At 38.6% G+C, this 13,485-nt stretch overlaps 1 protein-coding gene across 1 annotated transcript in view; it reads left to right on the top strand.

The window, feature by feature from the left end:
• Positions 1-13,485, top strand: part of DNAH14 (dynein axonemal heavy chain 14) — a 377,211-nt gene that overhangs the window by 45,947 nt on the left and 317,779 nt on the right. Inside the window, exon 8 of the mRNA XM_081491559.1 lies at positions 4,147-4,209. Within this exon, the coding sequence (XP_081347685.1) occupies positions 4,147-4,209 (63 nt within the window). The remainder of the gene's footprint in view (positions 1-4,146; positions 4,210-13,485) is intronic.

The following is a 13,485-nucleotide window of genomic DNA, read 5'->3' as shown; positions in this document are numbered from 1 at the left end:
CTGCAACCCCAGAGACTGTAACCCATCAGGTTCCTCTGTCCATGGGATTCTCCAGGCAAGAATACTGGAGTGGGTTGCCATTTCCTTCTCCATTACTGTTATCCTTGCCTTGTAATAAATCCTCAGGGTCTATTATGCCGTAAATAATTTTCATTGATTGGAATTTGGAAATCCAATTGGAACTGGGATAAGAATCATCTTTTTATATGACATTTTGCATCAGTAAGTCCACAGTCAAAATGATTGGTTTTCTTTATTGATGTTAAGAAAAATATGTTAAGTTTTAGTCAAATTTAAACTTCTGGGTTCATTTGATTTTTTATTTTGATTTTTAATATATTTTGTTTATCACTAATACTGTAATAAGTTGTGTTTCAAATAGAAAAAAAAAGATAAATATGAAAACAGTAATGACTTAGGCTGGTGATGCTGTGTATACAGTGCAATGATGACTTTAGCATCATTATTGCTTTTTTACCTCATGAAACTTTCTGAAGTATTAATTTCTATGGCTTGGTGCATATACTCATTATACCATCAGTGGGTTCCCCTATGATTCATCTGGGCTTCCAGGGGTCTTCTAGCATCCTGAGGTACCATGACTCTATGTGGCTGGATTAGAGTGAGATAAGATCTTGTTTATATGTCTTTGGAGCTTGATTTAAGGTCAAGTTACTAGATTTGTCTGAAGCATTTTGGCTTTCCAAGGCCTCAGGCCATTTCTGATTTCCAGATGTCATTTCTGTTTGAACAACATCGCGAGATTGTTTTTGAACTGCTCAGATAGCTCCACTCTGTCTTCTTTGATTCAAAATCAGCCAATGATGTCACTAAGACTGGCTGGCTATTTGTCTCCTGGGCACTCCTAGCCCTGCCATTTTGCCTCCCTACTGACTCATCAACTACATCAGGAATCTCACTTTGACATATAAGAATCACATTTCAGTGTTTGTTTAAGAATTATTGTTTTCATCAAGATGGAAAAATTACTGAAATTGTGATAAAGCACTAAACTAGTTTCACAAGTGCATAAAATAGGTGGCAGTGTTCATTTAGAGAAGTTAAGGGAAATTTTTTGACAATTGAGCATGTTTATTTCATGTGTGAAAACTAAAGATGATGAATAATCACCAGGGAAACTTCCATTCCTTTTGATGTAGATTCTTTGAGCTTTTAAAAGTACAAATGCATATTTTAAAAACATAAGGATTAAATAATATCAAAATGACATGTATTATCTTAAATTTTAAAAATTTTATATTTCTATGCAATTTTTAAAGGTTTTTTTCCATTTATAATTGTTAAAAATATTGACTGTATTCTCAGTGTTGTACAGTACATCTTGAGCCTATCTTACACGCAATAGTTTGTTCCTCTACTCCCCAACCCCTATATTGCTACCTCCCTACTGGTAGCTAGTAGTTCATATAGTTCATTCTCTGTACCTGTGAGTCGTCTTCTTTTTTGTTATATTCACTAGTGGGTTATATAGATTCCACAATTAAGTGATATTATAGAGTATTTGCCTTTCTTTGTCTGACATTTTATGTAGCTTATTGGCTTCCAAGTCCATGCGTGTTGCTGCAAATGACAAAATTTAATACTTCTTTTATGACTGAGTAGTAGTCCATTGTGTGCGTGGGTGTTTAAATGTAATCCACATCTTTTTTATCCATCTGTTGATGGACCCTGAGTTTGGTGCCATAACTTCACAATTGTAAATAATGCTGCTGTGAACATTGAGGTGCCTGTATCTTGCTGAATTAGTGTTTTTGTTTTTTTCATATGACCGAGTAACCCCACTCTTGATTACATATCTGGGCTGCCTTCCTTATTTTCTTGATGAATCTGGCTAAAAGTTTATCAGTTCTTTTTATCTCTTCAAAGGGACAGTTTTTAATTCCATTGACCTTTTCTACTTTTTAGTGTATTTCATTTATTTCTGATCTTGTATTTATGATTTCTTTCCTTCTACTAACTTTGGATTTTGTTTGTTCCTCTTTCTCTAGTTGCTTTAGGTGTAAGTTTAAGGTGTTTATTTGAGATTTTTCTTGTTTCCTGAAGTAAGATTGTATTGCTGTAAACTTCCCTCTTAGAACTACTTTTGCTGCATCCTAGAGGTTTGGGATTGTTGTGTTTTCATTTTCAGTTGTCTTCTAGGTATTTTTTATATGTGAACTTCCCTGTGTAGCCTGCGTGGGTTTAATATTTTTTGGTGCAAGGGCTGTTTTTAGTGTAAATATCTACCACCTCTTTCTTCCTTTTATGCTGACCATTATCCCTTTCAATGGGAGTGTGACTGATGTTGTGGTGCCCAGACCCTGGCCTGAATATTTAATGGGGCCTCCCCTTTGCTCTGTGATTGTCAATGCTGTGTCAGGGGTGGGGTCTGCTCCCTAGTTGTTGGAGTAGAGGCGTGTAGATCTGTTTCTGAGCTGTGTTTCTGATCTGTGGTGTGTGAGGTAGGTGGACTTGGAGCACTCCCACTTGGAGAGAAGACACTGAGTATTCTTCTCTGGAGCTGTTTGTCTGTGGGTGTGCTCTGTTATGTCACCTTTGACCCATTGTGTAGACTCACAAATTACACTGTTGTTGGCACTGCTCTTGGCCCAGCCTAACTGTGAGTGTACTGGCAATTGGCCCTGGTGTCTCTAAAGTGTTTTGACCAGGCCACCAACATAGGTCACTGAATTCAGGTTCCAGAATTATAGTAATCATGGATACGGACCCACTGTGGGCACTATGGGGACAGCTCAGACTCCGGACTAGTCCATCCCCCATGTGTAAGCGCCCACAAAGTTCACTGCTGCTTAAGCTAGACCTGTTTTAGCTATGGGATCCCTCGTTGACCATTCAGATGTTCCGCAGGTGCTGAGTTCATAAAACCTGTCACAGGGGTGTAAATCTGCTATCTGTACTGTTGTGTAAGGAGAGGTTTCAGCTCCTTTTCCTTAGTTTCACAGCTCCTGTGTCTCAGCTGTGGTTTCAGCCCTACCTCTGCATGAGGACCACCTACAGGCATCTGTGCCTCAGACTTCCCTGGAGCATCTGAGCCTGCCCCAGTGGCAATAGAGTGCAGGGGTGTGTGGCGGGGGGAGGTGTGGCAGTCACAAGCACACGAGAGCCAGCCCTGGCAGGATCCTTTTCTACTGTCCAGGGAGGCAGGGGCTGGTGCCTGGGAAGAGGGGCTGCAATGGCAGCCTCACCCTTTGTGCATCATTCAGCAATGGCACCTCACTTCTATGGCTCTACAGGCTTTCTGCATGAGCATTTGTGGTTGAAGAGCTACTCTCCTTCATCCCCTTTGGCTCTCTCCTCACAGCCAACAGCAATCCTTTCCCGAGGTCTGCTCATCAAACCCCATGGTCCAGTCCTTATCCTTCGTCTGCACTGGCAAACACATGTCTCCGACTGGGGCACACAGAACTGTAGCTCCAACCTGTGTAGGTTTCACTCCGTTCTGCCACCATAGACTGGTTGCTGTGCTCTCCTCTAAGCCCTCAAAGCTGTCCTAGCTGATCTCCCCACCAGTAAGAGGGCTTTCTTCGATGCTGAAATCTCTTCTTTCCTTCAACTCCCCCCAGGAACACAGGTCCCAATCCACTTCCCCTCCTTTTCCTTTTCCCTTCTTCTTTCTTTTGTCTTACCCAGTTACATGGGGATCTTTCTTGTCCCTTTAGGTATCTGAGGTCCTCTGCTAGTGTTCAGCAAATGCTCTGTGAGAACTGTTTCATTTGTAAATATATTCTTGATTCATTTGTGGCTAAAGGTGAATTCTACGTCCTCCTACTCCTGCATCTTGACTCCTTTGACTCTTCTTAAAATATGATTCTCTTTTAAAACTAGTAACCAAATGAATCTATAATGAAAATAGTAGTTTTACAGGTTTTATACTTATTTGAATGTTGGAACTGAGTTAATTATGTATCTATGGGAACTTCAATAACTTAGTTTGCCTTTTGCTCTGTATTCTATTGATAGGTTGGGGAAAAGGTGATATGGTTTAATATTTTCTTTAGGTAGCTCAGGATGAACGAAACATTTTCTAGGGACTTTTCTAGGATTACTAAGACTTGACTAAATTATTCATTTATATTTTTAGTACTGGTTTATGAATATAAAATCAAGAAGTGTTTTTCTTTTCAGAATTAATAAATTATTTGTTACTTGGAAACTGACTGTTAAAAGAATTAAGACTGATAAGAGCAGGTAAGTCTATGAAATACAATTACAAAAATTTTGAGAGGTAGCCTTATTTGAAATATGTAGTATGCAAATAGATATACATTGATTTTAACTCAGCGATTAAAAAGTCACATTCTATACCCCTTATGATTAAATTTAATCCATTTTATTTTTAAAAGACTATTATAATATTGTATATATTTAACACAATATGTGTTACTATAGATATATAAATATAATCAGTTCAGTTCAGTTGCTCATTTGTGTCCAGCTCTTTGTGACCCCATGGATTGTAGCACGCCAGGCTTCTGTGTTCATCACCAGCTCCCGGAGCTTTCAAAACTCATGTCCATTGAGTCAGTGATGCCATCCAATCATCTCATCCTCTGTTGTCCCCTTCTCCTGCCTTCAATCTTTCCCAGGGTCTTTTTCAGTGAGTCAGTTCTTTGCATCAGGTGGCCAAAGTATTAGAGCTTCAGCATCAGTCCTTCCAGTGAATATCCAGGACTGATTTCCTTTAGGATTTGATCTCCTTGCTGTCCAAGGAACTCTCAAGAGTCTTCTCCAACACCACAGTACAAAAGCATCAATTCTTCAGCATTCAGCTTTCTTTATGGTCCAACTCTCACATCCATACATGACTACTAGAAAAACCAAAGCTTTGACTGTACAGACCTTTATCAGTAAAGTAATGTCTCTGCTTTTTAATATGCTGTCTAGGTTTGTCATAGCTTTTCTTCCAATAACTACTTTTTATATTTCCCTGTATACCATTTTGTGGTGTGAAGAAATCAGAGTGCTGTGGGGAACCTGTGATGAGTTCGTTTGGTCACTTGATCTAAATTTTTGTTTGTTCATTTATTTATTTATTTATTTAGGGTTTCTCAAATGGCTCAGTTGGTAAAGAATCTGCCTGAAATTCAGGAGACCCTGGTTCTATTCCTGGGTTGGGAAGATCTGCTGGAGAAGGGATAGGCTACCCACGCCAGTATTGGGCTTCCTTTGTGGCTCAGCTGGTAAAGAATCCACCTGCAGTGAGGGAGACCTGGGTTTGATCCCTGGGTTGGGAAGATCCCTGGAGAAGCGAAAGGCTACCCACTCCAATATTCTGCCCTGGAGAATTCCATGGACTGTATAGTCCATGGGGTCACAAAGAGTCGAACACAACTGAGTGACCTTCACTTTATTTATTGCCACTTTATTTTTTTAACTGAAGGGTATTTGACTTACAGAATTTTGTGGTTTTCTGTCATACATCAAGAATCAGCCATAGGTACACCCATGTCCCCTTACCTCCCGAACCTCCATTCCATCTCCCTCCCCACCCCACCATTTTAGATTGTCAGAGAGCCCCTGTTTGAGTTCCCTGATTCATACAGCAAATGCCCATTAGCTATATAATTTACATATGGTATTGAAAGTTTCCATGTTACTCTCTCCATACATCTCACCCTCTCCCGCCTCTCTCCACCCACCGTGTCCATACATCTGTTCTCTATATCTGTTTCTCCACTGCTGCCCTGAAAATAAATTCATCAGTGCCATCTTCCTAGATTCCATGTATATGCATCAGTATATGATATTTATGTTTCTGTTTCTGACTTACTTCACTCTATATAATAGGTCTAGGATCATCTACTTCATTAGAACTGACTCAAATGCGTTCCTTTTTATGGCTGAGTAGTTTTCCGTTGTATATATACGTACCACAGCTTCTTTATCCATTCATCTGTCAATGAACATCTAGGTTGCTTCCATGTTATAGCTATTGTTAATAGTGCTGCAGTGAACATTGGGGTACATGAGTCTTTTTCAGTTTTGGGTTCCTCAGGGTATATGCCTAGTAGTGGGATTGCTGGGTCATATGGTGGTTTTTTTTCCTAGTTTTTTAAGGAATCTCCAAACCATCTTCCATAGTGACTGTATCAATTTACATTCCCACTGGCAGTGCAAGAGGGTTCCCTTTTCCCCACACCTCTCTAGCATTTATTGTTTGTAGACTTTTTGATGATGGCCATTCTGACTGGCATGAGATGGTATCTCATAGTCGTTTTGATTTGCATTTCTCTAATAATGAGCAGTGTTGTGCTAGCATCTTTTCATGTGTTTGTTAGCCATCTGTGTATCTTCTCTAGAGAAATGTCTGTTTATGTCTTTTTCCCACTTTTGGATTGGGTTGTTTGTTTTTCTAATATTGAGTTTCATGAGATGCTTGTGTATTTTGGAAATTAATTCTTTGTCAGTTGTTTCCTTTGCTATTACTTTCTCCCATTCTGAGGGTTGTCTTTTCACCTTGTTGTAGTTTCCTTTGCTATGCAAAAGCTTTTAAGTTTAATTAGGTCCCATCTGTTTATTTTTGTTTTTATTTCCATTACTCTAGGACATGGGTCATAGAAAATCTTGCTTTGATTTATTTCATCGAGTGTTCTGCCTATGTCTTCCTCTAAGAGTTTTATAGTTTCTGGTCTTACATTTAGATCTTTAATCCATTTTGAGTTTGTCTTTGTGTATAGCATTAGGAAGTATTCTAATTTCATTCTTTTGCATGTAGCTTTCCAGTTTTCCTAGCACCACTTATTGAAGAGGCTGTCTTTTCCACATTGTATATTCTTGCCTCCTTTGTCAAAAATAAGGTAACCTTAGGTGTGTGGGTTTATCTCTGGCCTCTCTATCTTGTTCTGTTGGTTTGTATTTCTATTTTTGTGCCATTACCATACTGTCTTGGTAACTGCAGCTTTGTAATATAGACTGAAGTCAGGAAGGCTGATTCCTCCAGCTCCATTCTTCTTTCTCAAGACTGCTCTGGCTATTCACAGTCTTTTGTGTTTCCATATGAATTGTGAAATTTTTTAGTTCTGTGAAAAATGCCATTGGTAATTTGATAGGGATTGCACTGAATCTGTAGATTGCATTTGGTAGTATATTTTCACAATATCGATTTCTGCATATCTGCATATCATATCATATTACATTCATTTCTGCATATTACATTCAATTCTGCATATCAATTTTCACAATATTGATTCTTCCTACCCAGGAACATGGAATATCTCTCCATCTGTTTATGTCATCTTTGATTTCTTTCATCTGTTTATGTCATCTTTGATTTCTTTCATCATTGTCTTATAATTTTCCATATACAGTTCTTTTGTCACCTTAGGGAGGTTTATTCCTAGATATTTTATTCTTTTTGTTGCAATGGTGAATGGGATTGATTCTTTAAATTTCTCTTTCTGATTTTTCGTTGTGAGTATATCGGAGTGCAAGTGATTTCTGTGTATTGACCTTGTATCCTGTGACTTTGCTGAATTCACTGACTAGCGCTAGTAATTTTCTGATAGTTTCTTTTGGATTTTCTATGTATAGTATACATAGTGTACTGGAAAAGGTCAGTTTTCATTCCAATCCCAAAGAAAGGCAATGCCAAAGAATGCTCAAGCTACCGCACAATTGCACTCATCTCACACGCTAGTAAAGTAATGCTTAAAATTCTCCAAGCCAGGCTTCAACAGTAGGTTAACTGTGAACTTCCAGATATTCAAGCTGGTTTTAAAAAAGGCAGAGAAACCAGAGATCAAATTGCCAACATCTGCTGGATCATCGAAAAAGCAAGAGAGTTCCAGAAAAACATCTGCTTTATTGACTATGCCAAAGCCTTTGGCTGTGAGGATCACAACAAACTGTGGAAAATTCTTCAAGAGATGGGAATACCAGACCACCTGACCTTCCTCCTGAGAAATCTGTATGCAAGTCAGGAAGCAACAGTTAGAACTGGACATGGAACAACAGACTGGTTCCAGATAGGGAAAGGAGTACATCAAGGCTGTATATTGTCACCCTGCTTATTTAACTTATATGCAGAGTACATCATGAGAAATGCTGGGCCAGATGAAGCACAAGCTGGAATCAAGATTGCTGGGAGAAGCATCAGTAACCTCATATATGCAGATGACACCACCCTTATGGCAGAAAACAAAGAGGAACTGAAGAGCCTCTTGATGAAAGTGAAAGAGGAGAGTGAAAATGTTGGCTTAAAGATCAACAGTCAGAAAACTAAGATCATGGCATCTAGTCCCATCACTTCATGGCAAATAGATGAGGAAACAGTGAAAACACTGAGAAAATTTATTTTTGAGGGCTCCAAAATCACTGCAGATGGTGACTGCAGCCATGAAATTAAAAGATGCTTGCTTCTTGGAAGAAAAGTTATAACCAACCTAGATAGCATATTAAAAAGCAGAGACAGTACTTTGCCAACAAAGGTCCATCTAGTCAAGGCTGTGGTTTTTCCAGTAGTCATGTATGGATGTGAGAGTTGGACTATAAAGAAAGCTGAGCACTGAAGAATTGATGCTTTTGAACTGTGGTGTTGGAGATCCAGCCAGTCCATCTTAAAGGAAATCAGTCCTGAGTATTCATTGGAAGGACTGATGTTGAAGCTGAAACTCCAATACTTTGGCCACCTGATGCGAAGAACTGACTCATTTGAAAAGACCCTGATGCTGGGAAAGATTGAAGGTGGAAGGAGAAGGGGCCAACAGAGGATGAGATGGTTGGATGGAATCACCGAGTCAATAGACATGAGTTTGAGTGAACTCCGGGAGTTGGTGATGGACAGGGAGGCATGGCGTGCTGCTGTCCATGGGGTTGCAAAGAGTCTGACATGACTGAGTGACTGAACTGAACTGAACTGTTATATAGTATCATGTCATCTTCAAACTGGTCATTTATTTTTGACTGTGCTGGGTCTTCATTGCTGTGCATAGGTTTTTTCTAGTTGCGGCGAGTGTGGACTATTTTCTAGTTGCTCTATGCAGGCTTCTCATTTTGGTGGCTTCTCTTTGCAGGCCACAGGCGTATGGGCTTCAGTAATTGTGGTACACAGCCTTAGTTGCCCTGCAGCATTTGGAATCGTCCCAGACCAGGGATTGAACCTGTGTCCCTGCATTGGCAGGTGAATTCTTTACTGTGCTACCAGAGAAACCCTCACTTGATCTAAGTTTTGCCTCCAGGAAGGGAAATGATTAAATCATCAGAGATAGATGACAGTTAATTCTATTTTACAGCCAAGTTTTCTTGTTGCTGTTAAACTTTTTACTTTGAGATAATTATAGTGAAAATACAGTTGTAAGAATTTATACAGAGCAATCTCATGTGCCTTTTACCCAGTTTCCCCCAGTGGTAACATCTTTCAAAAATATAGTATGACAACCAGGACAGTGACAGTAGTAAAATCAAGAAAGAGAACATTTCTGTATCTTTCATGTTGTCTTTTAATCCTTTAATAGCTATACTCTCTTCCTTCCCACTCCCACTCTCAACCTGTGGCAAGCACTAATCTCTTCTCCCTTTCTGTAATTTGGTCCTCTAAAGGAATGTGATATAAATGAAATTATACATTATATAACCATTGGGATTGATTTTTCACATAGCATAACTCCCTGGAGATTCATCCAGGTTGTTGCATATATTAATCATTTATTTTTACTGCTGGGTAACAGTCCATGATATGAATGTACCACAGTTTTTCTCTCTTGAAGCACACCTGGATGTTACTCAGCTTTTGCCTAACACAGATAAAGCTGCTATAAACATTCATAAACAGGTTTTTGTGTGAACATAAGTTTTCATTTCTCTGGGGTAAATCACCACAAGTGCACTTACTGGGTCTTACTATAATTGCATGTTTAATTTTTAAAGAAACTACCAAGACATTCCAGCGTGATTATGCCTTTTTTTTCCATTCCTACCAGCGATGTGTTAGTGATTCAATTTCTCCACGTTCTTACTACCATTTGAAGTTGTTGCTATTTTCTATTTTAGACATTTTGGTAGGTGTGTAATAATACCTTATTGTGGTTTTAGTCTGCATTCCTCTAATGATTGATATTTAGTGTCTTCATCTGCTTATTTTCCATCTGTATGCCTTCTTTGGTAAAATGTCTTTTCATGTCTTTTGTACATTTTCTAATTGAATTGTCTTCATACTGTTGCATTTTAAGAATTCTTTTTATATTCTGGATATGAATTCTTTGACCGATACATGGTTGTAAATATTTTCTCCTAATCTTTGGCTTATCTTTTTTAAAATTTAAGAATGTCTATTTAGCATCTACTGCATACCAGGCATTAGGCTAGTAATTAACTTGCTTCTTCAAACCATAGAGAAACTATTTGACCTCCCTGCTTTACTGAGCTAGGTGAACTTTCTTTTTAATTGTATGATAATTACTTTACAATGCTGTGTTAATTCTGCTGTACAACACCGTGAATCAGCTATCAGTATACATTTGTCTCCTCCCTCTTGAGCCTCTCTCCCACCCAACTCACCATCCCAACCCTCTAGGTCATCACAGAGCACTGAGCTAAGTTTCCTGTGCTATATAGGTACTTCCCACTAACTATTTTACACATGGTATATGTCAATGATACTCTCTCAATTTGTCCCATCCTTTCTTTCCCCCACTGTGTCCATAGTTTCACTCTCTATGTGTGTGACTCTATTCCTGCCCAGCAAAGGTTAATTAATACCATTTTTCTACATTTCGTATATATGCTTTAATATATGGTATTTGTTTTTCTCTTGCTGACCTACCACTCTGTTTAACAGGCTCTAGGTTCATCTGCCTCACTACAACTAACTCAAATTCATTCATTTTTATGGCTGGATAATATTCCATTGTATGTGTATACCGAAACTTCTTTATCTATTAATCTGTCAACAGATATATAGGTTCCTTCCATGTCATGGCTACTATAAATAGTGCTGCTGTGACCATTGGGGCATTCTTGTTGCTGTTCACTCATTAAGCTGTGTCCAGCTCTTTGCAACCCCATGGACTACAACACGCCAGTCTCCTTTGTCCTCCATTATCTCCTGGAGTTTACTCAGATTCATGTCCATTGAGTCAGTGATGCTTTCTAACCATCTCATCCTCTGCTGCCCTCTTCTCCTTTTGCCTTCAGTCTTTCCCAGTGTCAGGGTCTTTTCCAATGAATCAGCTCTTCACAACAGGTGACCAAAGTATTGGAGCTTCAGCTTCAGCAACAGTCTTTCCAATGAATATTCAGGGTTTATTTCCTTTAGGATTGACTGGTTTGATCTCCTTGCAGTCCAAGGGACTCTCAAGAGTCTTCTCCTGCATCACAGTTCAAAAGCATCAGTTCCTTGGTGCTGAGCCTTCTTTATGGTCCAACTCTCACATCTGTACATGACTACTGGAAAAACCAATGCTTTGACTATATGGACCTTTGTTGGCAAAATAATGTCTCTGCTTTTTAATAAGCTGACTAGGTTTGTTGTAGCTTTCCTTTCAGGGAGCAAGCTTCTTTAAGTTTCATGGTTACAGTTGCCATCTGCAATGATTTTGGAGCCCAAGAAAATAAAATCGATCACTGCTTCCACTTTTGTGTCTTTTTGCATTATAGTTTTCTCACGGTATTTATGAACTTTAATGTGCAGACCTGGGATTTTACTCAACTCCTCTTCCTTGTTAAAGTGACAGTCTTTGCTTCAGGGATGACTGGAGCAAAAAGTGAGGATGAGAAGTTGGAAGAAAGGGGGTTTGTTGCTGGCCATTAGTTTCTTGGAGATAGCATATAGTTAGGTCATGTTTTTAAATTCATCTACCAATCTCTGTCTTTAATTGGTATATTTAGAGCATTTACATTTAATTATTTGTATGTTAGGACTTCAGTTTGCCATTTTGTTTTTTGATTTCTGATTGCTCTGTGTTTTTGTTTTGTCTGTTTTTTCCTTCCTGCCTTCCTGGAGATTACTTGAACACTTTTTAGAATTCTTTTTAGAGTTATCTATAGTATCTTTGACAGTATCTTTTTGTGTAATTTAGTAACAGAAGTTTGACTTTGATGTGTCTTGGTGTGGATTTATGTATCTTTATTCTTCTTTGGGTTTCCCTGGCTTCTTAAATCTCTGTTTTCATGTCTTTTGACAAACTTGGCAAATTTTCTTTAAAAAAAATTTTTTTTTAAGATTAATTAAAAAATTAAAAAAGATTTTTAAAAATTTAATTAAAAATTAAAGAATTTTTATTTATTTTTCAATTGAAGGGTAATTGCTTTACAGAATTGTGTTGGTTTCTGCCAAACATCAACATGAGTTAGCCATAGATATACATATGTCCCCTCCCCATCCCAACCCTCTTGGTTGTTGCAGAGCCCCAGGCAAACTCGGCAAATTTTCATTCGTTATTCCTTGAAGTATTCCTTGTCATTTTTATTCTCCTTTTAAGACTGCAGACACAAATGCTGCATCTTTTTTTTATAGTCCCAATGATCCCTGGGGTTCTGTTCATTTTTCTCAGTCTTATTTTTTTCTCTTGTTTAGATTGGATAATTTCTACTTTCTGTCTTCCAGTTCACTGATTTCTCTGTTCACTTCATTCTGCTATTGAGCGAATCTAATGAGTTTTTTCCTTAGTCATTATATTTTTCAACTCTAAAACTTCAATTTGGCTCTCCTTTATGTCTTCTGTTTCTTTAATGTGTGTGTGTGACTTTCTGTTTCTTTGCTTTTTACCACCCAGTGAAGATGAAAGTCCCAGCTCTCTACTCAGCTTCTTCTGAAAACCTTCCATGGGGGCCCTAGAGGTGCCTCATTGAATCTTGCCAAGGAAGGAACTCTAGGTTCTCCACTTGACCTTTTCTTCCTATGGTATTTGGCTAAATTAGAATGTTTATTCTTTTAAAAGTTTTCCGTCTTGATAGACTGCTCCTTTCCTGGTTCTTTAGCTAGACAGCAGGATTTTTTTGTACCTGTTGGCATTTCCAGGTTGCTGGTTTGTTCAGCTCCAAATCTAGGATGTATGAGGCGAAAGGAAATCCAGGAAACTTAGCACCATGTCATTCCTAGTCAGTTTTTCTTCTCTTTTCTACCTTTCAGTGTCTTTTGGTTGATTTATATATAACATGCAGAGTTTCTAGGTGTACTTATTTAGCTGGAGTAACAGTGAAATGTATATCTACTCTATTTTCCTGGAAGCCAGGACCTGAATTTTAATAGACTTCTGTCATATGTTTTCTAATACTATGTTGTGTGTGAGTAAAATTTTGGAGAATGTATTTAGTTTTCTGTTACAACAGAATGAAATTTGTTAGTGATGTCCTCATAACATCTATTGGAGAAGGCAATGGCAACCCACTCCAGTACTGCCTGGAAAATCCCATGGACGGAGGAGCCTGGCGGGCTGCAGTCCATGGGGTCGCTAAGAGTCAGACACGACTGAGCGACTTTACTTTCGCCTTTCACTTTCATGCATTGGAGAAGGCAATGGCAACCCA

The sequence above is a fragment of the Giraffa tippelskirchi genome, chromosome 5 (assembly GCF_054371585.1).
Source record: "Giraffa tippelskirchi isolate mGirTip1 chromosome 5, T2T-mGirTip1v1.2.pri, whole genome shotgun sequence".
Classification (NCBI taxonomy): domain Eukaryota; kingdom Metazoa; phylum Chordata; class Mammalia; order Artiodactyla; family Giraffidae; genus Giraffa; species Giraffa tippelskirchi.
The sequence above is the reverse complement of the archived record's forward strand: the minus strand, read 5'-3'. Positions and strand labels throughout refer to the sequence as shown.